This window comes from Caretta caretta, chromosome 1 (genome assembly GCF_965140235.1).
Source record: "Caretta caretta isolate rCarCar2 chromosome 1, rCarCar1.hap1, whole genome shotgun sequence".
Lineage (NCBI taxonomy): Eukaryota > Metazoa > Chordata > Testudines > Cheloniidae > Caretta > Caretta caretta.
Window position 1 is genome coordinate 165488546 of NC_134206.1, and position 26858 is coordinate 165515403.

A 26858-nucleotide genomic window follows, 5' to 3' on the forward strand; every position below is an offset into this window, starting at 1 on the left:
CTACAGAGTTTTTCTTTCTGGCCCAATTTATTCAAGCATTTAATAAAAAATGGAACAGCGTCAGAAGGAAAAAATGAGAGAGATGCAACCCAGTTGGTTAGGGCACAAAGCTGGGAGTGGGAGACCTGGGTTCAAATCATTGCTCCAGAGCAGAAAACTCGGGTTTTAACCCCCATAAACCAATTGAGTGCAGTAATCGCTGGGATAAGAGTTATAAAGGGGGACACCACCATCACCTCCTACTCTTCTTTACCACATTTTGGGAATCTAACCAGAACATTTTTTTTCCTGCCTAAAACTATTTGGTGAATGTGTGTCAAATTCACAAATAGTTTGAGGTTGACCAAAACGAACTTTTTTTGACAAATTTTGTGTCCAAAAAATTTCACCCAGCTCTACTTGAGAACTCCTAGAATGCCAAATTGCACTTCCCACATGGCTTTGTTTGACGTCTTCATCTTGAAATACTTTACCTCCCTTAGAGGAATGTTGCAAGGGCTGGTCAATTACTGTTTTGTCATTGCGTTGCGAAAGCGAAAACGTTAGGTTAAGTATGATTTCTGCAGATATAGCCACTTACCTGCCCCAGGACAGGAGAAGGCGATGATCCGGTAACAGTGGCTGGGGTGAAGGCTGATCTCTGCCTCACCTGCCCTGCACTTGGAACAGTCAGAGAAGGTTGAGCTGCCCAAGCATCCCAATTATCAGTCTCTGGTTTCTCACTAGTGCTGGTCGGCCACCTGAAAATAAGGCAGACTATATAATCTTCATTTTTGATTGAAGTGATTATTACATTCTGCTGAAAACTTGCTCACACCAAAAATTTCAAATGAAGACACTGTGTATGTATTCTAGAAGAATCCCTTATAATTGATTTTCTGCTAGGTGTAAAGTGTCTTTGTACTGTGTTTGAAGTTCCCATACGTGGATTTACTGTGACTGCATATTTCCCCTTAAAAAGGTAAGCGTCACATGCACTTGCTGCTTCTTGTTCACTAACGCTAGCTGTTCACACGATTTACTTCCCTCCACCCCCACCCCCACCCCCCTTTACTCACGTCCTATACAATAACATTTCAACTGCAGGGCACTCTATACTATACAGCAGATTTAGTTTAATTACACATTTGATAAAATATATTAATCTTCCTCTCCTGGTGCTCCATGCAGATTGCTCCACATATCTAGATGGGTCATTGACTTCCTCCTCCCTTTCTGCATCAAATTCATACTCGTCATTCTCACTTTTAAAGCTCTAATAATTCCACTTCTGTTTACTCCTTTGCCCCATCAGGTGTAATGTTGACTTTTAAAGTCTTCCTTTGTCAACTCTGAGTGATTTTTTTCATGTTATCACTTATCCTTTGAACATCACCTCTCATCCTATAAAATGATTATTAGAACCCACTTTCAACCACCTTTTCATTACCATTTAACCATGATTATCTGCTCTCAATCTCCTGCCTTATTCCTTATTGTTTAGACTTCATTGGTCCAATTTCTTTTTCCCCCAGCGTGCAAGCTCTGGGTGCTAACTGTCGAAACTATGTATTTTTAAAGCTCAGTGCACATCTGTAGTTTTAAGTAGACAAAGATCTATGAACTAAATATATTAATTTTTAATTGAATTTTTTTCCTTCTGTAATTACAAAGTTACAGATAATTGTCTACGTTTTCACTAGCTAATGTAGAACCCTAAAGTCTAAAAAGCCCTGAATAGTTGAGTCCCAGCTACCTCTCTCATCATAATATAGGAGTTGACATCAGCTGACATGTATGAGTTAACAGCTCTACACAGTAAACAGGTGGGGGGAGGAGGGGAAGAGTGAGACCGAGACAGGACATTTCACCCCTGTGGGTCTGCCAGAGCTCAACTTTGTTCACTTCCTGGCCTGGTCTACACTACAAAGTAGTAACAGCAAAACTTGCCTTCTGTCAGCACAGTATTGAGTCCTGCCAAAAAAATCCCTAAACTTTTACCAGCCAAGTTAAACCAGTTCCTCAAGTGACACAAGCCCCCTGCTAGTATAGTTGTACTGGCGTGATGCTTGTGTGGATGCAGAAGTACCTGTACCAGTACAAACAGTCCTCTAGCACCTGTCCCCTCAGCAGTGCCCATTCTGTCAAATTTTTGAACAATGTTGCCGAGGCATCATAGTGACACCAAGTCCATCCCCTAAAGTCACCGATATATTTTGGAAACGCTTCTTTTTCCTGCTAGTACAAGTGTACTTGCCAAGGTTGGACAAGCATAAGTCTACTTTATCCTCACGCCACTGTACAGTCTAAGAAAAAGATCCTAGATTTCCTTGATGTGAAGGTGGGGTGGAGAAGTATGCATGCGGTCACAGCGACAGAATTTGCACAGGAATAAAGAGGTGTACAAGGGAAGCGTACGCTAAGGGCACTGAGGCCCAGGGGTATAGCAGGGATGAGGGCCAATGCCAGGCAATGGGGAAGAGCTGCAGCAGGCTTACCAGAAGACAAAGGCGCACAGACTGAAGTCTGGTGTTGCCCCTTAGACAGGCCCGTATAACAAACTGTTTGTTGTCAGACCGAGCCAGGAACCACCCCCCTTCCTGCCAATGACAGTGGACAGCTCACAACTTGCAGTGGGTGGCTCCCTTGAACTGGAAGATGAGGAGAAATCAATGAAGACAAGGAGGCTGGGATCGTTCAGAGCCAGGACCTCTTTGAGACCCAGTTGGATCTTTAGGAAGGGTCCTTAGGTATGTATAATTGGACTGTCCAATTAATGCCAGCCATTTTGTTTACTGTCTCCACGGCCCCCGAAACATTACCCTTTTCCCCTTGCTGTCAGATAATGCTGCCAAGCACACTTATTTTCCCAGGCTGCTTATGGGAAGGACAACTAAGTGAGTGGGGAAAGTGGTGGGAGAGTCCTACTTTCAGTGGGCTTGGAGGATTTTAGATTGGAAACTAGTTGTAATTAGTATGGATTTTATTCAGTTTTGTACAGTCACAACACCAACGGCTGGGCCAATTTTAAATAAAATAATCAGCCAGCAGATTGAGGTGTTCATTCAGTCCCATCACTATCAGTGGCTTGCAAAATGGAAAACTGCCACTAAAATGTAGAGACTAACTGATTTCCATGATTTTGGTTATATGTTGTCACATAGTCATCTGTGCCTTAACAAACCCATTAGGTTAATTAAAAGAAACTAACAGTATAAAGAGTGTCCACCTTAAATGTGAATTTCTATTCCTGGCTCGTGTCCTTAATTAAATATTCATTAATTATTATTAAGTATTTACACTGTAATAGTGCCCGAGGGCCAAAGCCAGATTGGGCCCCACTGTGCTAAGCACTGTACAAACATCATACGTGATAAGCTCTGGAGTAGAGACTAATTGGTAGAAAATAAAATACAAAATCAGACCATGATTTTTATGCAAGGTTATAAAAATGCATAGTATTCACTTAAAACTAGAATAGTTTTGTCTTGAGCTACTTTTGTTTAGATAGCAAAAAAATAAAAATAAGTGGGAAGCTCAGTTTTAATTTTTTTATATTATTGCTTTTTCAGAAAAAAAGTTGTCCAGAGAGCAACATAAAATCATTTAAACTTGGTGGTATTTTTTTCAGAACTATTGTGATCTCTTGGGTAAAATCTTTTTAAAGCAATGTGTGTTAAGTACTCAAATATTTCAGTAAAATACATACTTCTAATTGTAAAACACCTTATCTCCTTAAACAAAATGATTAACCAATTATTTACATAGTAGACTAACCTGTCCTGATAAAACCTACATCCATTTTGTTTATATGATCTTTGGGACATGAAACTTGTCTTACACATGTACAGCATCAGGCACACCAGGGGAGTACTACTGTATAACAATAAACTGGTTGACTTTAGCAGCAGCAACATCTTAATGTAAAATACAAGCTGGTAACAATGAAGTAAGAGAAGGTGTCAACTCTGCTCTCTCACATATTTGGTATATAAACAAATGGAGAATGTCATGCTGGGATTTCTGCTGTAATATAATTCTGAATGTGGTCAGGGAAAAGTGCCAGATGGGCAAGCTTCTGTACTTGTCTTCTTGATTGCTTAAGAGGATATGGTGAAAGCATGCCTTTGGAATGGAAAGCCTAATTTAAAATAAAAAAAACAAACAAACAAAACAAAAAAAAACTTTAGTGGCCTGTCCAGTTGAGGAAAAAATGTTTACTAAAGGGAAAACAATTATGATGGGAGTTCTGTCTTACCGAAGATGAATAATCCTTCCTGATTTACAGTGTGCTGCCTAGTTTCCTGAAAATATCTCATTTGCCAGGTTAACTACTGACACAATCTCAGTGGATGAGAAATGTAATGAATTTTAACTGGACACAAATTAACTGCTTGAAAACCCACAGTACTGGTTTGGACTCCTAGAGATAACCACCAGCAAACATACGTTGAACTGAAGTCTGCCCAGTTGTTGGTGGTTGCAGTAGATTCTGCCAAAGCTGGAGCTGCCGGAGTTGGGGGTGTCTCACGCAAAGAAACTTTAGGTGCAACAGTAGTGTCAACTATTGGTTTTGCAGAGGTTGGAACTTCGTTGTCAGGTATTTTCTCTGCATAGTTTGCAGGGAACCATCCAGTCTTTCCCTTCAGTTCTCCTCCAAGCCACCCAGGTTCTCCAGTCTGGCTTTCATCCACCTGTAAGTACATTAAATAACAAGATTCAGAAACATTAGAAACATTTTTACTTAAAAATCCAGCTGCCATTCATAGTTGATTAGTTTTCTCCAGTTACTGTAAACTCAAAATTTTGTTACAAAATTGGATAATTTTTTAAAATATTCAGCTGTTCTTTATACAGCATACATAAATATGTAATGGTATGAGTACCATCATGCAAAGTCATCCTTTTCATAATTAATACTTTCCCAAATTCAAATATTTGCATGGGACAGAAAAAGAAAAAAGACTGCCTAAATCTCAGGCTACGTCTACACTTGTGCACTTCCCTGAGTACTTGTCCATATACTGCTAGAACATGTACCTTGTATCCCCACAGAAGCTACATATTCTGGTTGCGCAAGAGTATATGCTGTGTACAGGCATATACCTGCATCCATGCTGCCCCTTTTTGGTACATGACAGTAGTGCTATTTCAGGGACAGTGTCCCAACGTCCTTTGTGTCATAGGAGATGCTCTGGGAACCGCTTTGCTGCATGTTCTCTCACCTATCCCTTTTGCCAAACTGCGCTGAAGCCAAGGAGCAAGTCCACAATGTGGTTCTTCTCCTGCTACTGCTTGTGGGACTAATATTCATGCAGGCCAGTACCAGATAATGGATAGAATGGGTCAGAAAAATTTGAAATGCTGAAGACAACTGACCAAGAGGGCAAACAAATATCTACTAGGCTTCCAAGGAACAGATGCGTTGAATGCTGGGATTGCAACAGTATACCCCCGGGGTGGACTGCTGACCCTAGTTCCAGACAAACAGCATAGTGTGGTGGGACCACATCATCTAGGAAACCTGGGATGATGACCAGGGGCTGCAGAAATTCCGAATGAGGAAGCAGATCTCCATGGAGTTGTGCAAGTTGCTTGCACCAACCCTTCAGTGCAGACCACTCAGTTTCAGAAATCCACACCAGTACAGGAGGTGGCTATTACCCTTTGGATGCTGACAATACCTCATAGCTGCTGGTCAACTGCAAACAAGTTCATGGTTGAGAAGTCAACTGTCAGGGTGACAGTTCTACAGGTTTGTCATGCTATCAAAACTACAATCTACCCATGAGTGGCTGCCATAATTAAAGTCCCTGAAATTATAGCAGGATTTCAGAGGATGTGGTTTCCAAACTCTGTAGGCACCATCGAAGGAACACACATTCCAATACTTCCATTAAAAGGAGCTAGTGAATACGTGAACCAAAAAGGTTACTATTCACTCACTCATTCTCCAAGGCTCGGTGGACCACAAAGGTTGGTTCATGAACACCTATGTTGGACACAGGAAAGGTTCATGACACCAGGACGCTCAGGAGGTCAGGATTGTATCGTGAAGGGACTTCATGCCCCAGAAAAAACTTGGTTGTGTACGGTGTTTCTGTCCCCACAGTTATTTTGGGGGACCCCGCATACCCGCTCCCAATGTGGCTCAAAGCTGTACCCCAACATTGCTGACCTAAGAAAAAGAAAATGCAAGTACAGAGTAGCTGCAAAATGGTAGTGGAATGCACCTTTGAGAGCCTGAAAAGCTCGTTGGTGATGCCTGCGGACCCATCTGAATGCCAGTGCAGCCAGTGCAGTTCACAATAGCGTGGTGTGCTTTACCTCACACAACATTTGTGAGACTAAAGGGGAATACTTCCAAAGCGAGTGAGCACAGATCAGTTCTGGCTTTCAAAGCCTGCACAGACAGCTGGATCCCACCTACGTGCACATTGCAAATCTCCATTGCTCTTCAAGAACAGGAGCAATGTGATTTGCTCGCACATTGTGGATCAGGATGTAGCCAGAAGGTGACTTGGGATCATTCCAAGGAATCACTTTACAGAATCACTGCAGACACTTCTGCAAATCTAGAGTAAGGATGGAAAAATTCTTTTGCATGGAAGCTACTTAATTTGAAATAGTAACGCTTCTGGTTGCAACTGTCTCTAGACTATTCCCCTCTACAGCTGGCAGTTCACTCTGCCTTAGGCGATGTGTTGACTTTTTGCCTGTCTGCTACTGTTCGTATCCCATACTCTTCAGTTCGCATAAAACAATTCATTATTTCTGCTTTGTGTTGGGCCTATCTCTGCCTCAGTTCTATTAATTCACAGCAAACAGAAATAAACGGACTGCATGCTTGACTAGTCCAATGTGACTTTGCTGCAGTGCAGAGCAAAATTTACACTGCAGCAGCACTAAATACTATGTTGAGATAGCATTCTGGAGTGATGGAAGGTCACAGTAGAGGACGAATCTTGCCAAATGGAGTGGGGGGGGGGAGTAAATATCAGCATACGACTCTTCAAGTTGAATAATTCAAACTGTAGTAACATTTGCACATCATTTGCAATCTTTGGGAATTGCCAAGGTGATGATTGAAATCAATAATAAATAAGTTCAGCAACAATAGGTCACAATCAGTCTTTTTAACCTGTTAAAAAAGGGCTTCTTAAAAATGGACCACACTGACACAGTTGCCTAAATGACTTAAACAATTTTTGCACAAGTAGGTGAGAAATATACAAGAATGATTGTAAAAATTTATTAAAGGTTTCTTTAAGCAGAATTGAAAACTCTACAAATTCTTTAAATAGTCCAATCATGCGGATGAAATTTCCGTTTCTTCAATTATTCATTTTTTGAAATATTCTATAAGCATGAAAAGCCATCTTTTACACTTTACAAAAAATTATGATTTCCCAGCTTTATAGAGGGTAGGTGTTTAAAAGTTTAAAGTATAGCACTGTATAACTTCAAAGAAGAAGCTTTTGTAAGACTTCACAGGAAGAACACTCAATGGACAAAAAAAAAAAATTAAAAGATCCCGTTACCTCTGGCATTTAATCAAATTGAAAACAAATGCTACCATTATATATCTTTTTTCAGCCATATATTCTATCAGCCAGAACACTATCCATTTCTTTTTAAAATCTACTTTCCTGAAAGCTGAATTTCATCTTAGATTTGCTTCTGAGATTAATGAAACCCCTGCTACTACTCAGAATGTAAGATCTTCCAGGCAGTGACCATCTCCTTATGTTTGTGCAGTACCCATCACAATAGGCATAGGCTCTGACATATTACAAACAACAATAATCATTTCCATTGCCATCAGTTGACAAAACTGACTACAGACTACTATGCACTATTATGAAATTGCTTTAGGCTCTGGGCAGAAATTGAGCTATTTGATCCTGAATTACGTTCCTCTAATACCCAGGCCACTAAGATCAATAATCCGAGTGTTCTTCGTGGAATTACTTGCAAGTTCATTCCAAAACACTGAAGTATATAGGATATGGTTAGTGCCATCAGAATCTGCTGAGGAACTTCAGCTTGGTGCTAGGGGAGGGGATGGAAAGATGCCCAACCCAAAGGAAAACAAATTAACTCATTAATATCCACTCCGCTAGAGAAATATCCACCCAAAAGGAAAGATGAACAGCATTCCTCCATATAGAGTGGTAATAAAATAGAAGTTAGAAATTTATCAGTTTGAGAGGGAGCCTGGAATGGAAGGGGCTGTCTAGGTTCAAAAGTATTATCAATCCAAGACAAATGCAAAGTAAGGCTGTAAATAATTATCAATTCAATTTATACAAAAATAATCTTTAAAAAAATGTTTAAACTTTAAAACACTTGGAAAGCCAAAAACTCCAAGTTAAAGGTAAAAATGAAAAAGTTAAACAACAGAAAGAACATAAATAAAAAGTTTATTTGACGTACTTTAACTCAACTCTCACCTGTATTCCCATCATGCATTCAGATTCTATGGCAGACCATGAATATATAACAAAATATCCCAGTATTATAGAGAGCCAACATCTGTATCTGGTACATACTTCCTGAACCCTTTGGTGATTTGTCTACACCCTAAAAATTAAATGCCCCCTTCCACACTGGTCCTGCAGTTCCACACATACATTACAGCAAAGGTGGAAAATGAATTTAAATTACTAGAGAGCTGGAGACCAGTTAAAGCTCAGTTCAGTCTCACAGGGAAAACAGTGTTTCAACCAACTCTTCAAACCATGGTGCAGCCCTGTTAAAGTCCAAGGCGGTAGCATGGTTCAGGAACGTGGTAACACAGCCTAAATCTTGTCTGCACTGTCAGACTGAACCATGCCTGGATTTGTGCTGGAAATGGCCCAACTTGATGATCACTTTAGATAAGCTATTATCAGCAGGACAGTGGGGTGGGAGGAGGTATTGTTTCATGGTCTCTGTGTGTATATAATGTCTTCTGCAGTTTCCACGGTATGCATCCGATGAAGTGAGCTGTAGCTCACGAGCTCATGCTCAAATAAATTGGTTAGTCTCTAAGGTGCCACAAGTGCTCCTTTTCTTTTTGCGAATACAGACTAACACGGCTGTTACTCTGAAACATGCTTTAACTGTGTTCCCTCAAAATATTAGTAGTTACAAGTGAAGAAGGATCCCAGTTGTAGCTATATAGTGCTCACCAGTCACCATGGACCAATCCAAATCACAGTACTATAGGCCTTCACCTACATTAGAACATGATTGTTATCGGCTAATTTTACCCCAGTCCATGCTGGTTGGCCTAGACAAGATGAAAGTTTAATCAGAGTTTAACTTGCATTTAAACGGTCATAAGGCCAGCCCATATAGGATCTTAGACATACCTTAACACATAAGCTTGCAAACTTACAGGTTTCAGAGTAACAGCCGTGGAAATGTGCTGGAAATGGCCCAACTTGATGATCACTTTAGATAAGCTATTACCAGCAGGACAGTGGGGCGGGAGGAGGTATTGTTTCATGGTCTCTGTGTGTATATAATGTCTTCTGCAGTTTCCACGGTATGCATCCGATGAAGTGAGCTATAGCTCACGAAAGCTCATACTCAAATAAATTGGTTAGTCTCTAAGGTGCCACAAGCTTGCAAACTGTTACTCTCCGAAAACTATAATTGACTTACACCTTTTAGAAGCATGACATGGCCATTTTTTTTGAATGCTTAAGTGATGTAGGTACTTAAGAGCTTAAGTAACTTTAAACAACGGGACTTAAGTCTCAAAAATGTTACCCCAGATAAACTGAAAAAATATGTAACTTGACAGTAACAAAGCTATATTTATAAAAATGTATTAAAAGATTGTACAGACTTTCTAACAGTCATACAGTATACTTACCCATTCCCTTTTAACCTCCAGCAGGAAAGCAATGATTTGAAAGTAAGGCAGAATTATAACACATTTCACAAAGTAAGCAATTACTAAAGAGCAGGAGAGCAATCCCACTAGAATCAGTTGTTAGCTCTTACAGTAATTAAAGATATTTAAATAAAAATAAGCCAAGGCCAGAGGCCAGTTTTTCCCTGTTATAATATAAATTAAAAGCAAAGTCTAAAGTCATATACAGGTGAATGCAGATTATCCAAAACATGATCTGAAATTCAGAAGTGTTCCCTGAAATCAGAATACTGATTTCCCAATATTTCATTATGTCCCCTGAGCCATTTAGTAAACTGATATTTAGACTTCCTCAAGCAAAGCTCAGTGTATGCCTGTCCCTCTAGCAAACATTTTATTCCCGGATAAAGTATTAACTGGAATATTCCATTCTTCAATAACCTACAGAGCCCCGCATGCCTGCATACTTGCTCATCTGACTGATGACTTGCCAACCTCACTTCTTTACTAAAGGATAAGTGACAAAATTTCAGTGAAATTATTGCACTTCAACTGGGTTTTGGGCCTCTTCCTAAGTCACTCAGTAATGCCACAATCCAGTGTTCATGATGTCATGAGATATTGCCGAATAAATCAAAAAGGAAGAAAAGGATGATCAGAGCTTCTTTTTACTACTGTCTAAATATCATTAAGATATGACAATTTAGAAAGTTTATTTTTCCAAAACCCAACTGAAGTTTTCCAGAGTGGGACAGTTCTTTAAAAAGAGAACTCATTATGATAGGAAGATAAAGCAGTGAATTAAGGTCATATTGCTTCTCTCTATAGTTTTTCATAAATTACAATTACAAAAGATTTTTGCATATTTTCATTGAGAATTTTTTTAAAACTGTAAAATGACATTTGCATGTTACAATATTAATAACGCTTATTCCAATTATTCAGAGATTCCTAAACATCAATAACTATAGTTACTGACAATTGCAATTACAATTTTTAAAAGATTTAGGAATTACAAAAAGTGCAAGTTATACTTCCATAGTATTACTTAAGGTTAACAAAACAATATTTTTAGGGAGTTTTATTCCAGTAGTACCAACCACTACAATTAAAGATGAATAAGCATTTCCATTCCATTTACACCTCCAACGTTTTCAGTTGCTTATCACTTCCTTTTGTCAGACTGGTTTCAGAGTAGCAGCCATGTTAGTCTGTATCCGCAAAAAGAAAAGGAGTACTTGTAGCACCTTAGAGACTAAATAAATTGGTTAGTCTCTAAGGTGCCACAAGTCCTCCTTTTCTTTTTGTCAGACTGACATTTTCTCTACTTTGTTCCTGCCTGAAAAAATATTTTTAAAGTGTTTCAGCAAAACAATGCAGCCATTTTTAAGTAGGGAAAAATTCTTAAGAGGAAAAGTTATTGTATGAACAAGTAAAAACCTATACTGGATCATTATGACAAAGCAGAAATTGTAGAAAAAATATATTATTGGAGAAACAGTCATCATGTAATTAAAGTTTAACACAACATATATGATTGTGACCTTAATGTAGTCATTTCCTAACTCAGAGTAAGTGTTTAACATAGCATTAATTTAAGCGTAACCTTCTCTTAATATAGTTGAGTTTTTAAAATTGGAATTAGAATAGTTTGCATTGTTTTAGTACTACAGTTTTAGATAGGCTTTAAAGCCCAAACAAATCTTTAATACTCTGTTCTGACTTCCAGGTATAGCAACCATCCTCAGAAGTGACTATGACAGTTATGATTGTGTCACTTATTTGTCTTGACGACCAAATGTCTCACTGTAGACTAGTTGGCTTTGCAAACTTGTTCAGTCACTTTGGACTTCCCTGCCACCAAACTCATTTAGAGCTGAGTTATTATACTAAGACTAATAAAGTTGATGGGCAAACTATCTATACCTCGCATTATAATGTACTTTAAGAAAAATGAACAGGGAATAGACTGGAGAATCACACCATCACCAGAAAAAGGCAGGTCTACATGATTGGGGACTCATTACTGAGAATAGACAAGCCTGTAACAAGAGCTGATCCAGAGAGCAGAAGGGTGTACTGTCTACCGGGTGCTAAGATATGGGATGTGGACCTGAGGCTGAAGAGGATCCTAACAGGAGCGGGAAAAAATCCATTGATTATCCTTCATGTGGGAATAAATGATACGGCTAGATTCTCACTGGAACATATCAAAGGAGACTATGCCAGGCTGGGGAAGACACTTAAGGAAATCAAGGCTCAGGTGATCTTCAGTGGGATTCTGCCTGTTCCTAGAGAAGGGCAACAAAGGTGTAACAAGATTATGATGCTTAACAGATGACTCAGGCAGTGGTGCTATAAGGAGGGCTTTGGGATGTATGGCCACTGGAAAGCATTCATGAACAGAGGACTGTTCTCTTGGGATGAACTTCACCTGAGTAAGGAGGGAAATAGACTTCTAGGATGGAGGATGGCACAACTGATCAAGAGAACTTTAAATAAGGAATTCGGGGGAGATGGTTGGGAGACGTCCAGGGAATCTCCACGCCAGATTTTCTCTTTGAGAAGGAAGAAAATGAAGTAAGAAAGGATACAGCTGTGGGTAGGAGAATGGACATAAGGTGGAAGGGCAGTGTACATACCAATCTAATAGGTAATATTGGCAGTAGAATGTCTGTGCGCAATCGGGTAAAGAATGTGAGCGAAGCCAAACCGCAAAAATTAAGATGTTTGTACGCTAATGCGAGGAGCCTAGGTAACAAAATGGAGGAACTAGAGCTACTGGTGCAGGAAGTGAAACCAGATATTATAGGGATAACAGAAACATGGTGGAATAGTAGTCATGACTGGAATACAGGTATTGAAGGGTCTGTGCTGTTTAGGAAAGACAGAAATAAAGGCACAGGTGGTGGAGTAGCATTGTATATCAATGATGAGGTAGACTGTAAAGAAATAAGATGTGATGAAATGGATAAGACAGAGTCTGTCTGGGCAAAAATCACATTGGGGAAGAAAGCTACTAGAGCCTCCTCTGGGATAGTACTTGGCGTGTGCTATAGACCACCGAGATCAGATTTGGATATGGATAGAGACCTCTTTAATGTTTTTAAAGTAGTAAATACTAATGGGAATTGTGTGATCATGGGAGACTAACTTCCCAGATATAGACTGGAGGATGAGTGCTAGTAATAATAATAGGGTTCAGATTTTCCTGGATACGATAGCTGATGGATTCCTTCACCAAGTAGTTGCTGAACTGACAAGAAGGGATGCCATGGTAGATTTGGTTTTGGTGAGCAGTGAGGACTTCATAGAAGAAATGGTTGTAGGGGACAATCTTGGTTCGAGCGATCATGAGCTAATTCAGTTCAAACTAAATGGAAGGATAAACAAAAATAGATCTGTGACTAGGGTTTTTGATTTCAAAAAGGCTAACTTTAAAAAATTAAGGAAATTAGTTAGGGAAGTGGATTGAACTGAAAAACGTGTGGATCTAAAGGCGGAGGAGGCCTGGGATTACTTCAAGTCAAAGTTGCAGAAACTATCAGAAGCCTGCATCCCAAGAAAGGGGGGAAAAATTCATAGGCAGGAGTTGTAGACCAATCTGGATGAGCAAGCATCTCAGAGAGGTGATTAAGAAAAAGCAGAAAGCCTATAAGGAATGGAAGGTGGGAGGAATTAGCAAGGAAAGCTACCTTACTGAGGTCAGAACAGGTAGGGATAAACTGAGGAAAAAGGCCAAAAGCCATGTAGAGTTGGACCTTGCAAAGGGAATTAAAAGCAATAGTAAAAGGTTCTATAGCCATATAAAGAAGAAGAAGAAAACAAAGAAAGAAGAAGTGGGACCACTAAACACTGAGGATGGAGTGGAGGTTAAGGATAATCTAGGCATGGCCCAATATCTAAACAAATACTTTGCCTCAGTCTTTAATGAGGAGCTTAGGGTTAATGGTAGGATGACAAATGGGAAGGAGGACATGGAGGTAGATATTACCACATCTGAGGTAGAAGCCAATCTCAAACAGCTTAATGGGACTAAATCGGGGAGCCCGGATAATCTTCATCCAAGATTATTAAAGGAACTGGCACATGAAATTGCAAGCCCATTAGCAAGAATTTTTAATGAATCTGTAAACTCAGGGGTTGTACCGTACGACTGGAGAATTGCTTACATAGTTCCTATTTTTAAGAAAGGGGAAAAAAGCCATCTGAGAAACTACAGGACTGTTAGATATCTGTAGTATGCAAGATCTTGGAAAAAATTTTGAAAGAGAAAGTAGTTAAGGACATTGAGGTCAATGGTAATTGGGACAAAATACAACATGGCTTTACAAAAGGTAGATCGTGTCAAACCAACCTGATCTCCTTCTTTGAGAAGAAAACAGATTTTTTAGACAAAGGGAACGCAGTGGATCTAATTTACCTAGATTTCAGTAAGGCATTTGATATGGTTCCACATGGAGAATTATTAGCTAAATTGGAAAAAATGGGGATCAATATGAAAATTGAAAGGTGGGTAAGGAACTGGTTAAAGGGGAGACTACAGAGGGTGACAATGAAAGGTGAACTGTCAGGCTGGAAGGAGGTTACTAGCGGAGTTCCTCAAGGATCGGTTTTGGGACCAATCTTTTTATTACTGACCTTGGCACAAAAAGCAGGAATGTGCTAATAAAGTTTGTGGATGACACAAAGTTGGGAGGTATTGCCAATACAGAGAAGGACATCATACAGGAAGATCTGGATGACCTGGGATATCATACAGGAAGATCTGGATGACCTTGTAAACTGGAGTAATAGTAATAGGATGAAATTTAATAGTGAAAAGTGCAAGGTCATGCATTTAGGGATTAATAACAAGAATTTCTGTTATAAACTGGGGACGCATCACTTGGAAGTAACAGAGGAGGAGAAGGACCTCAGAGTATTGGTTGATCACAGGATGACTATGAGCTGCCAATGTGATATGGCCATGAAAAAAGCTAATGCGGTCTTGGGATGCATCAGGCGAGGTATTTCCAGTAGACACAAGGAGGTGTTAGTACCATTATACAAGACACTGGGCAAGACCTCATCTGGAATATTGTGTGCAGTTCTGGTCTCCCATGTTAAAGAAGGATGAATTCAAACTGGAACAGGTACAGAGAAGGGCTACTAGGATGACCCAAGGAATGGAAAACCTGTCTTATGAAAGGAGACTCAAAGAGCTTGGCTTGTTTAGCCTAACCAAAAGAAGGCTGAGACGATATGTGATTGCTATTTATAAATATATCAGAGCGATAAATACCACAGAGGGAGAAGAATGATTTAAGCTCTGTACCAGTGTGGACACAAGAACAAATGGATATAAACTGGCCATCAGGAAGTTTAGACTTGAAATTAGATGAAGGTTTCTAACCATCAGAGGAGTGAAGTTCTGGAACAGCCTTCCTCCAAGGGAAGCAGTGGAGGCAAAAGACATAGCTGGCTTCAAGACTAAGCTTGATAAGTTTATGGAGGAGATGATATAATGGGATAGCCTAATTTTGGCAATTAACTGATCTTCGACTATTAACGGTAGATATGCCCAATGGCCTGTGATGGGATGTTAGATGGGGTGGGATCCGAGTTACTACAGAGAATTCTTTCCTGGGTGTCTGGCTGGTGAGTCTTGCCCACATGCTCAGGGTTTAGCTGATCGCCATATTTGGGGTCGGGAAGGAATTTTCCTCCAGGGGAGATTGGCAGAGGTCCCGGAGGTTTTTCGCCTTCCTCTGCAGCGTGGGGCATGGGTCACTTGCTGGAAGATTCTCTGCACCTTGAAGTCTTTAAACCATGATTTGAGGACTTTAATAGTTCAGACATAAGTTAGGGGTTTGTTACAGGAGTTGGTGGGTAAGCTTCTATGGCCTGTGTTGTGCAGAAGGTCAGACTAGATGATCATAATGGTCCCTTCTGACCCTAAAACCTATGATTCTAATCTTATCACATCACATCTACCACAATCCCTCCACTGCCAACAGGACAGCTATACAGTCCCTGAAATCTAACCACCAGTGATCAAACCAGCAGACAAAGGGGGTACCATCATAGTCCTCAACCATGATGTCTACATTGAGGCCAACCCACAACTCTCCGACACTATCGACTACAAAGAACTCAGACTACCCTACACCATAATTAACCTAGAAATTTAAGGATATCATCAAATTCTTCCCCAAACAACTCCAAGAGGAATTCTACAAACTCATCCCCTGTGAACCCTTTCTACATGCTTCCCAAGATATACAAACAAGGAAACCCAGGCAGATGCATCATATCTCGCCACAGTACTCTTACTGAAGTAATATTGGGACTCCGAGAAACCATCCTCAAATCACTCACAACACAAAGGGCCACCTTCCTCCGGGACACAACCGACTTCTTCCGCAAACTCTGCAACATTAACAACCTCCTTCAGAACACCAGCCTTGCCACCATGAATGTCACCTCCCTATACACCAACATCCCTTAATGACAGCATAGCTGCTTGCCTCAAATATTTACAAGACAATGGACAACCCTCAGATATGCATCCCAAACACACTGCCAAACTCATCCACTTCATCCTCACTCATAACAATTTTACATTCACCACCACCACATTTTGTCCAAACCATGGGAACAGCCATGGGTACTAATATGGCTCCCCAATATGCAAACCTCTTCTTCAAGATGGCCCATGAATTTCTGGACAAATCCACCACAAAACCTGAAATATATTCATGATATTTTCATCCTCTGGATAGACGACAAACTACCTCATAGATTTCTACCACAATTTCAACCACCACCAAATGTCCATTAAACTCCCTCTGGAACACTCCCACACCAGCACCAACTTCCTGGACACCATGATCAGTTTCCAACAATGGAACCCTACGAACAACCACATACAAGAAACCCACAGATCACTATACCTATCTTCATAGAGCCAGTAACCACCCGAAACATACCAAGAAATCTAAAATCTACAGCTAGGCACTCAAACCACAGAATATGCTCTGAGGAGAAAGTCCAGGATATACACAATAATACATTCAAAACCGCCTTCACCAAACAAGGACGCTCCAGAGAAGTAGATCACATCATGGAACAGACCACCCAAACAGAACCTACTTCAAACACAGAAATAACTGCCCCTTCCCCCCCGTCCAGACTGTATAGCCCTACTTGTCACCTACCACCCCATACTGGAACCCATACAGGGTATTATCAAACAACTACATGGGAGCCCATCCTGAAAGAAATCTTTCCTGAACCCCCACTTCAAACCTCCAAACAAACCCCGCCACCCCCAAACTCTCCAAGCTCATCATCAGAAGCAAGCTCCCCACAGACTAGGACAAATGAAAGTGGCAACAGACCCTGCCAGAAAAACAGATGCAAAACCTGCAGACATATCTCCACTGCTACAATGATCAACACTCTCCACAATACACCTTTCAAGATCCCGGGGTTCTACACATACCTATCACAACATATTGTGTACCTCATCCAGTGCACTAAATGCTTCAACAGAAAATCTGTGGTTGAAACCAGACAGCCACTATACTCTCGAATGAATTCACAGAAAAATGATAAGACACAAAAATGCCACATCACCTGTGGTGAACACTTTTCACCAAGTGATCACTCTATATCTGACCTCTCAGTCTTCATCCTCAAATGAAACCTGCACAATACTTTCAAAAGATGGCCTAGGAGCTAGACACTAAAAATCATGGACTGAATAGAGACACTGGATTTATGGCTTAGCACAACAATCTATAACCCACTAACAACCCCCCTTTCCTCCCCATGCTTTAGAGGGATGTTAACAGGCAATTTCTCCTTGTAGTTAATCCACCTCCCTGGCAGTAGCTAAGTCAGTAGGAGAAGTTCCACACCCATGAGCAATATAGTTATACTGAAATAGGTCTGCAGCGTAGGACTGGCCTAAGTTTCCCAGACTTGAAGAAGAGCTCTGTGTAAGCTCGACAGCTTGTCTCTCTCACCAACAGAAGTTGGTCCAATAAAAGATATTACCTCACCCACCTTGCTTCTCTCATTATTCTAACAGCAGAGATAATAAACGGTAGCACATACTGTACATTTCAGTCTTTATAACTTACTTGTAATACTTGTGGTATATGTAAATTCAAAGTTAGGTTGAATAAAATACTGGTATAAAAATAGAAGCAGAGATGTAAAACAAAGTACAGTTTTTCAAGCAACATCACACTCTTCTTACCATGACTATGTCACCAGGCTGAATAGTGATTTCATCATGGCTTCTGGCTTCAAAAGGATACAATGCTCGATAATATACTATTTTTACATCCTCCTGAGCAGAAATAGTTAGTGGAGCTTTTTCTATATAGAGAGGAAGAAAAATACGTATTAAAAGCTAAACAAAAATGTTTGTGAAACACTTTAGAAGAAGAGAGGTAAAAAAAATGAGAGGTAAAGTGTTAATTATCACAATGCCCTGAGAGGCAGAGTAAGTACTATCCCCATTTTCCATAAGGGGAAATAAACAAATAATTAAACTTACATTTTATCTCTATTTTCTCCTTTAGCACCACCTATTTAAAATAATATGCTTTTGGCTTTTATGAAACACACAGCTATTTATATAGAAAATACCTGCATTTAAAACCATGTACAATGATTTTACAACTTTTCCTGTTTTGCTTTTAAGCATTGCACTGACATAATGGATTAACTTGATCAGTAAGTTCCTGGTATAGATGGTCATTATCCATATAGTGATCTTTTACAGACTCATTAAACCGCATCTGGCAAATACTATATGGCTGATGGATAACATCTAGTGTATTTATTCCCCCTTAACCGGTTTTAATTTTTTTTTCCCAAACAATTTGATTTTGTTTGTTTTTTTAAATTGTATAGGACTAGCTAGTTACATACTGCCTCTACTTTGAAGGAAATGTTATAGACTACCATACAAACTGTACATGGGGTGAAGGAAGTGATTTTTGAAATGCAGTTTTGCCTCTAAAAGGTGAAGCATGGCAACATTATTTTATCTCATTATTTTGAGAAATAATAGTTTGTTAGAGACAAGCACCAGCTTACAGCTAAATTCTCTTCTCCAAGCTGCATGGTGCATCTCATCCAGTCCCCTTCACTCCCTATGTAACTTCTATTAAATTCCACACTTGTAGGGAGAACAACAACACTCAGAAGAGATATGTGATGCAGAGTGGACAATGAAAACCTTAAACCATTTATTTAAACAAGATTAGTGACTTAGTTTCAATTCAGAATATATAACATATGGAATAAGAAGACAGGCTGTAAGGAGGAGGAGTCTATGGGTATGTCTACACTATGAAATTAGGTCAAATTTATAGAAGTTGATTTTTTAGAAAGTGATTTTATACAGTCGATTGTGTGTGTCCCCACGCTAATGCACTAAGTGCATTAAATTGGTGGAGTGTGTCCACAGTACCAAGGCGAGCATCAACTTTCAGAGTGTTGCACTGTGGGTAGCTATCCCACAGTTACCGCAGTCTCTGCCACCCATTAGAATTCCAGGTTAAGCTTCCAATGCCTGTTGGGGCAAAAATATTGTCGCGGGTGGTTTTGGTTACATGTCGTCAATAGCCCCTCCCTCCGTGAAAGCAACAGCAGACAATCGTTTTGCGCCTTTTTTCTGTGTGGGTGCCATATTGCTTTCAGCAGATGGTGCAGTAGGACTGCTAATCGTCATAGTCATCCACTGCTTCCACTGCCACTCTGCTCTTCGGATGCTATGAATCCACCTCGCAGGTCCTCTATATGACCGTCATCATCCAACGCTTCTGCTGGCACTCTGCTCTCCTGCTGGTCTCGTAGGGCTGCTTCTGCTGCAAATCTGCTTGGCTGCTCTTGTCTCGCCATACTACGGTGAGCGTGCAGCCCGCTCAACTGTTGTGTCCTGGCAGCAGACAGTGCAGTAGGTCTGCAAAACTGGTCATCCAACCACCGCTTCCCCTGCAACTCTGCTCTCCTGCAGACGCCATACCATGGCAACCATGGAGCCTGCTCAGATCACCGCAGCAGTTATGAGCATTGTAAACACCTCGTGCATTATCATGCAGTATATACAGAACCAGAACCTGCAAAAGCATGCAAGGAGGCGATGGCAGAGTGGTGATGAGAACATGGACACATTTCTCTCAAAGCACAGGCCCCAGCAATTTGGCCATCCTGGTGGCAATGGGGCAGGCTAATGCTGTGGAACGCCGATTCTGGGCCCAGGAAACAAGCACAGAGTGGTGGGACCGCATTGTGTTGTGGGTCTGGGATGACTCTAAGTGGCTGCAAAACTTTCACATGCGTAAGGGCACTTTCATGGAACTTTGTGACTTGCTTTCCCCTGCCCTGAAGCGCAAGAATACCAAGACGAGAGCAGCCCTCACAGTTCACAAGTGAGTGGCAATAGCCCTCTGGAAGCTTGCAATGTCAGACAGCTACCGGTCAGTCGAGAATCAATTTGGAGTGAGCAAACCTACTGTGGGGGCTGCTGTGATCCAAGTAGCCAACACAATCACTGAGCTGCTGCTATCAAGGGTAGTGACCCTGGGAAATGTGCAGGTCATACTAGATGGCTTTGCTGCAATGGGATTCCCTAACTGTGGTGGGGGCGATAGACGGAACCCATATCCCTATCTTGGGACTGGACCACCAAGACAGCCAGTACATAAACCAAAAGGGGTACTTTTCAATGGTGCTGCAAGCACTGGTGGATCACAAGGGACGTTTCACCAACATCAACGTGGGATGGCCAGGAAAGGTACATGACGCTCGCATCTTCAGGAACGCTGGTCTGTATGAACAGCTGCAGCAAGGGACTTACTTTCCAGACCAGAAAATAACTGTTGGGGATATTGAAATACCTATAGTTATCCTTGGGAACCCAGCCTACCCCTTAATGCCATGGCTCATGAAGCCATACACAGGCACCCTGGACAGTAGTCAGGAGCTGTTCAACTACAGGCTGAGCAAGTGCAGAATGGTGGCAGAATGTGCATTTGGATGTTTAAAAGCGCGCTGGCGCAGTTTACTGACTCACTTAGACCTCAGCGAAACCAATATTCCCATTGTTATTACTGCTTGCTGTGTGCTCCACAATCTCTGTGAGAGTAAGGGGGAGACGTTTATGGCGGGGTGGGAAGTTGAGGCAAATTGCCTGGCTGCTGATTACGAGCAGCTACACACCAGGGAGGTTAGAAGAGCACAGCAGGGCACACTGCACATCAGAGAAGCTTTGAAAACCAGTTTCATGGCTGACCAGGCTACGGTGTGACAGTTCTGTTTGTTTCTCCTTGATGAAAACCCACCTCCTTGGTTCACTCTGCTTCCCTGTAAGCCAACCGCCCTCCCCTCCCACCTTTGATCACCGCTTGCAGGGGCAATAAAGTCATTGTTGTTTCAAATTCATGCATTCTTTATTAATTCATCACACAAATAGGGGGATAACTGCCAAGGTAGCCCGGGAGGGTTGGGAGAGGACGGAAGCACCGGGTGGGTGGTGGATAAGGGGAGGAGGGAAGGACAAGGCCACACTGTACTTCAAAACTTATTGAATGCCAGCCTTCTGTTGCTTGGGCAGTCCTCTGGGGTGGAGTGGTTGAGTGCCCGAAGCCCTTCTGCCCCCCGACCATGTTCTTGGGCGTCTGGGTGAGGAGGCTACAGAACTTGGAGGGGAGGGCGGTTGGTTACACAGGGGCTGCAGTGGCGGTCTGTGCCTTTCCTGCACCTCAACCATGTGCCAGAGCATATCAGTTTGATCCTCCAGTTGCCTCAGCATTGCATCCTGCCTCCTTTTATCATGCTGCTGCCACCCTTCCTCTTGATCCTGCCACCTCTCCTGTTGCTCCAGCCATCTATCCTCTCGCACATCCCTCCTGTCCTTGCGTTCATTTTGTGCTTTCCTGGACTCTGCCATTGTCTGCCTCCACGCATTCTGCTGGGCTCTTTCAGGTTGGGTGGACTGCGTGAGCTCAGAGAACATTTCATCGTGAGTGTGGTTTTTTCACCTTCTTATCTGCGCTAGCCTCTGGGATGGAGATGCTAGTCGCAGCGTTGAAACATTTGCAGCTGCAGGAGGAAAAAAAGGGAGATTAAAATTGAAAAAAAGACACATTGGCCATTTAAAAGGAGGGGCTGATGTTTTCTGATTAACATGCAGCACAAACCCAACTAATCCTCCCCCATGCCCTATTCTCTGGGATGATCGCTTCACCCCTCCCCCCACCGTGTGGCTAACAGCGGGGATGATTTCTTTTCAGCCACAGGCAAACTGCCCAGCAGGAACGGCCACCTCTGATGTCCCCTTAATAAAATTCCCCTTTTTCAACCAGGTGACCATGAATAATATCACTCTCCTGAGGATAATACAGAGAGATAAAGAACGGATGTTGCTTGAAAGCCAGCAAGCATCGGGACAACATGCTGCCATGCTTTCTTATGCAATGATTCCAGACTACGTGCTACTGGCCTGCCGCAGTAAAGTGTTCTACCATGGAGGATGCAATAAGGCTGCCCTCCCCAGAAACGTTTTGCAAAGGCTTCGGGAGTACCTCCAGGACAGCTTCATTGCGATGTCCCTGGAGGATTTCTGCCCCATCCCCAGACACGTTAACAGACTTTTCCAGTAGCTGTACTGGCCACGAATGCATCCCAAATCTTCAGGGCAAATTAATTATTAAACACGCTTGCTTTTAAACTGTGCATTATATTTACAAAGGTACACTCACCAGAGGTGCCTTCTCCACCTTCGAGGTCCGGGAGCTCAGTTTGGGAGGGCATTGGCTCCAGGATGATAAATAGTTCCTGGCTGTCAGGGAGAACGGTTTCTCTACTTGCCTGGTGTGCGCTATCATCTTCCTCGTCTCCAAAATCCTCATCCCTGTTGCGTGAGACTCCCTTGCAGGAGTCCACGTACAGGTGTGGGGTAGTTGTAGGGGCACCCCCTAGAACTGCATGCAGCTCATCATACAAGTGGCATATCTGGTGCTCTGACCCCAAGTGGTTGTTTGCCTCTTGGGTTTTTTGGTAGGCTTGCCTGAGCTCCTTAAGTTTCACGCGGCACTGTTGCGGATCCCTGTGATAGCCTCTGTAATTCATGCCCTTGGAGATTTTTTCAAATATTTTGGCATTTCGTCTTTTGGAATGGAGTTCTGATAGCACGGATTCGTCTCCCCATACAGCGATCAGATCCAGTACCTCCCATTTGATCCATGCTGGAGCTCTTTTGCGATTCTGGGACTCCATGGTCATCTCTGCTGATGAGCTCTGTGTGGTCACACCATGGTGGCCAAACAGCAAATGAAATTCAAAAGTTTGGGGGGCTTTTTTTGTGTACCTGGCCAGTGCATCCGAGTTGAGAGTGCTGTCCAGAGCGGCCACAATGGAGCACTGTGGGATTGCTCCCAGAGGCCAATACCGTTGAATTGCGTCCACACTAACCCAAATTTGACCTGGCAATGTCGATTTCAGCACTAATCCCCTCGTTGGGGAGGACTACAGAAATCGATCTTAAGAGCCCATTAAGTTGACAAAAATGGCTTCGTTGTGTGGACGGGTGCAGGGTTAAATTGATCTAATGCTGCTAAATTCGACCTAAACTCATAGTGTAGACCATGGCTATGCTTTAGCAGCTGTATGCAATAGATTTCCTTACTCTTCCGTACCTGCACTTGACCAGGGAGCCTGGATAGCTGGCTTGGCTAGCTCCTGATGTTGATGGAAAAGCTTATTCAGTTTATCTTGCATTTCCTGTTTGCCCTTATCGTCACTGTCTGTCTTCTTGATTATTTCTTCCCTTTTTGGCTTTTCATTTTCCTGAAGTTTTTTTTGCCGCTCTTCCTCCTGTTGCACTCGATCAAACCACTGTTTATCCCTTTCCTGGATTCGTCTGTCAATTACAATTTTTTTAAAGCAGACAAAGGGAAGTAAACATAATATTTAGTTTTCCTTATGAATATGTGATTCATGTTATTAGCTTACATATTTCCCATCATCATTAATAGAACTATCAAGAACACCCATCCCACAGAATCTCCTTACTGATGAAAAATCCCAGAAGACATGACATTTTGAAAACCCTGCCAGTAGAGTCAGATGAGGAAGAGCCATGCTAGTGACTCTCAGCCAACTAAGAGAAGACTACAAAAAACTAAATTTAACAGAAATCAGAGTAATTGCCCAAAAAAATATCTAGCACCAAGATACTATAACAATTTGACAGGTAAGGTTGCAACTCAGTTCTTAATATAACCCTATATTTTCAGCCATGCATATGAAATCTGTGGGTTTACAATCGGAGTTCTGCAGAAGCACCTCTAAGAGGCAAACAGTGAAATAATGAGAGTACCAAGGACTCCTGAATGGTAAATCGTTCACTAATTTTGTGCTGGAGTTGTCTGCAAGCAGAGAAAAAAAAAATTAACACCTTGGTCTTGCAGCAATCTTGGAGATCTAGAACTGTTAGCGTTCACCCTCTCAAACTTGGCTAAGATATTTCTTTAAAAATGTAGAGTCACAGTCATTACTGTGAAGTTATCCATTTAAATCTACCTAGTAATCAGATGTGAATATGTTAACATGTAATCTGTATTGAGCTGGTATTACTATGAGAATCATGTTTCGCATTCCCTGACTATGTTGCAAATTCAACAATATTTTATATTTTATTTCTGTAGTTTTGCACAGTTCTATTAATAAAATCCACAGAAAATCATTCTAAGAGTGACAAACTGCAGAAAAAATTCACATAATTCGTTTGAAGATATAAAAATCCTTGAAGTGTTAGAGCTTAAATTTAGGCACTTCAGGTTTTAAAGTGACAATACTGCAAAGTAAGCCATCTTATATCTGCTCAGGAAATGTAAGGCTATATTTTTGTGTTTCAAAATACTTATACCTAAACAAGACAGGTCAACTGAACAAACCTTTTGGATATACTAAATTTCCTGAAGACAGTTTTGTTACAAGAGCAAGTCTGCCAACCCTCCAGGAATTAAAGATTAATCTTTAATTAAAGATGATGTCATGTGATCAATGGCTCCATGTCTAGTTGGCAGCCGGTGTCAAGTGGAGTGCCCCAGGGGTTGGTCCTGGGGCCGGTTTTGTTCAATATCTTCATAAATGATCTGGAGGATGGTGTGGATTGCACTCTCAGCAAATTTGCGGATGATACTAAACTGGGAGGAGTGGTTGATACGCTGGAGGGCAGGGATAGGATACAGAGGGACCTAGACAAATTGGAGGATTGGGCCAAAAGAAATCTGATGAGGTTCAATAAGGATAAGTGCAGGGTCCTGCACTTAGGACGGAAGAACCCAATGCACAGCTACAGACTAGGGACCGAATGGCTAGGCAACAGTTCTGCGGAAAAGGACCTAGGGGTGACAGTGGACGAGAAGCTGGATATGAGTCAGCAGTGTGCCCTTGTTGCCAAGAAGACCAATGGCATTTTGGGATGTATAAGTAGGGGCATAGCGAGCAGATCGAGGGACGTGATCGTCCCCCTCTATTCGACATTGGTGAGGCCTCATCTGGAGTACTGTGTCCAGTTTTGGGCCCCACACTACAAGAAGGATGTGGATAAACTGGAAAGAGTCCAGCGAAGGGCAACAAAAATGATTAGGGGTCTGGAACACATGCTTATGAGCAGAGGCTGAGGGAACTGGGATTGTTTAGTCTGCAGAAGAGAAGAATGAGGGGGGATTTGATAGCTGCTTTCAACAACCTGAGAGGTGATTCCAGAGAGGATGGTTCTAGACTATTCTCGGTGGTGGAAGAGGACAGGACAAGGAGTAATGGTCTCAAGTTGCAGTGGGGGAGGTTTAGGTTGGATATTAGGAAAAACTTTTTCACTAGGAGGGTGGTGAAACACTGGAATGCGTTGCCTAGGGAGGTGGTGGAATCTCCTTCCTTAGAAGTTTTTAAGGTCAGGCTTGACAAAGCCCTGGCTGGGATGATTTAATTGGGGATGGGTCCTGCTTTTGAGCAGGGGGTTGGACTAGATGACCTCCTGAGGTCCCTTCCAACCCTGATATTCTATGATTCTATGATGAAACCTTCAGGAATACGTTCAACCAAAATTGGAAACCCTATACAAGAGTCTGGATTTGTGCCTTTAAAACTGCTTCTCTCTCAACATGCGCGCCTTTCCTGCATTGCACTAGGCAGCCTAGAGGACAGAACATTCAGAATGATTATTGCTTTAAATCAGCATGATCGTTTCTCTTTTTCACTACCCCTCTCCCCAACACACACACACACCCCTGTATAGAACATTAGCTTTGCGGGGCTTCACAATGCAGGAGCCATGAAAGAGAACTAGCCAATCAGTCATGCTCATCCTCTCTCACTAGCAGACATTTACCAATCCCTACTCAGACTCAAACTGGCCAAGAGAACAGATTAGCACCCTGGTAAGGGTGCTAAAGGGGCAGCAAGTGGAAACTGCTATATTCCTGTTCTGCCTATTGCCTAGATGTTCCTCCTTTCCTTGCACTTTATAGATCAGCCTTGCACACGTCATAAAAATTGAGCATCCCAGGCACAAATTCTACCAGCCCATCCTTTGCAAAGATGGATTAAAACTGAAACAGACACTGAACCTAATGACACACTGTCTGCCAAAAAAAATATTTCCCTCAGAGTATAAAAACAGAATTTTGCAAGACTATGACATACACACGTTACCTCTGACATTTTGCTCTTCTGGCAATTTCATGCTTGCTTTCTGGAATCACTGATAGTTGCTGATGACAGGTTTGTCATTTATGGACTTGGCCTTTTGTATAGCACACCATTTTGTTTAATTAAGAGGACTGCGATATTTACACCAGAGTCCTGGCAACACAGTTAAATTTGCAAGTGGTCAAGAGTTACCTTCCAAGCCAACTGAAGACTGGGTTGCTGCCTAACCAGCACAGCCACCATCATGTTCTGATTCGACTTGAATCAACAAGAATATTTTATCTTTCTGTGCAAG

At 41.7% G+C, this 26858-nt stretch overlaps 2 protein-coding genes across 9 annotated transcripts in view; both read right to left on the minus strand.

The window, feature by feature from the left end:
- Positions 1-26858, minus strand: part of ITSN1 (intersectin 1) — a 226228-nt gene that overhangs the window by 71155 nt on the left and 128215 nt on the right. For all 8 annotated transcript variants that reach the window (XM_075132970.1, XM_048867649.2, XM_075132962.1 and 5 more), the window contains 4 exons: positions 23545-23768; positions 18093-18214; positions 4429-4673; positions 581-740 (listed from right to left, as the gene is read on the minus strand). In XM_075132970.1, coding sequence (XP_074989071.1) covers positions 581-740; positions 4429-4673; positions 18093-18214; positions 23545-23768 — 751 coding nt within the window. The remainder of the gene's footprint in view (positions 1-580; positions 741-4428; positions 4674-18092; positions 18215-23544; positions 23769-26858) is intronic.
- Positions 21282-23538, minus strand: LOC125644182 (myb/SANT-like DNA-binding domain-containing protein 7). The gene is made up of 2 exons (XM_048867754.2): positions 22609-23538; positions 21282-21949 (listed from the first exon to the last, which is right to left on the minus strand). The coding sequence occupies exons 1-2, from the start codon at positions 23129-23131 to the stop codon at positions 21885-21887; spliced, it is 588 nt and encodes a 195-aa protein (XP_048723711.1). The 5' UTR covers positions 23132-23538; the 3' UTR covers positions 21282-21884.

Excerpts from the sequence above, each read along its gene's own strand:
- LOC125644182 (XM_048867754.2), bottom strand. The coding sequence starts at position 23,131 with ATGACCATGGAGTCCCAGAATCGCAAAAGAGCTCCAGCATGGATCAAA. Across the intron at positions 21,950-22,608 it reads AGGTGGAGAAGGCACCTCTG|CTGCAAATGTTTCAACGCTG; the intron begins GTGAGTGTACCT and ends TTCCTCCTGCAG.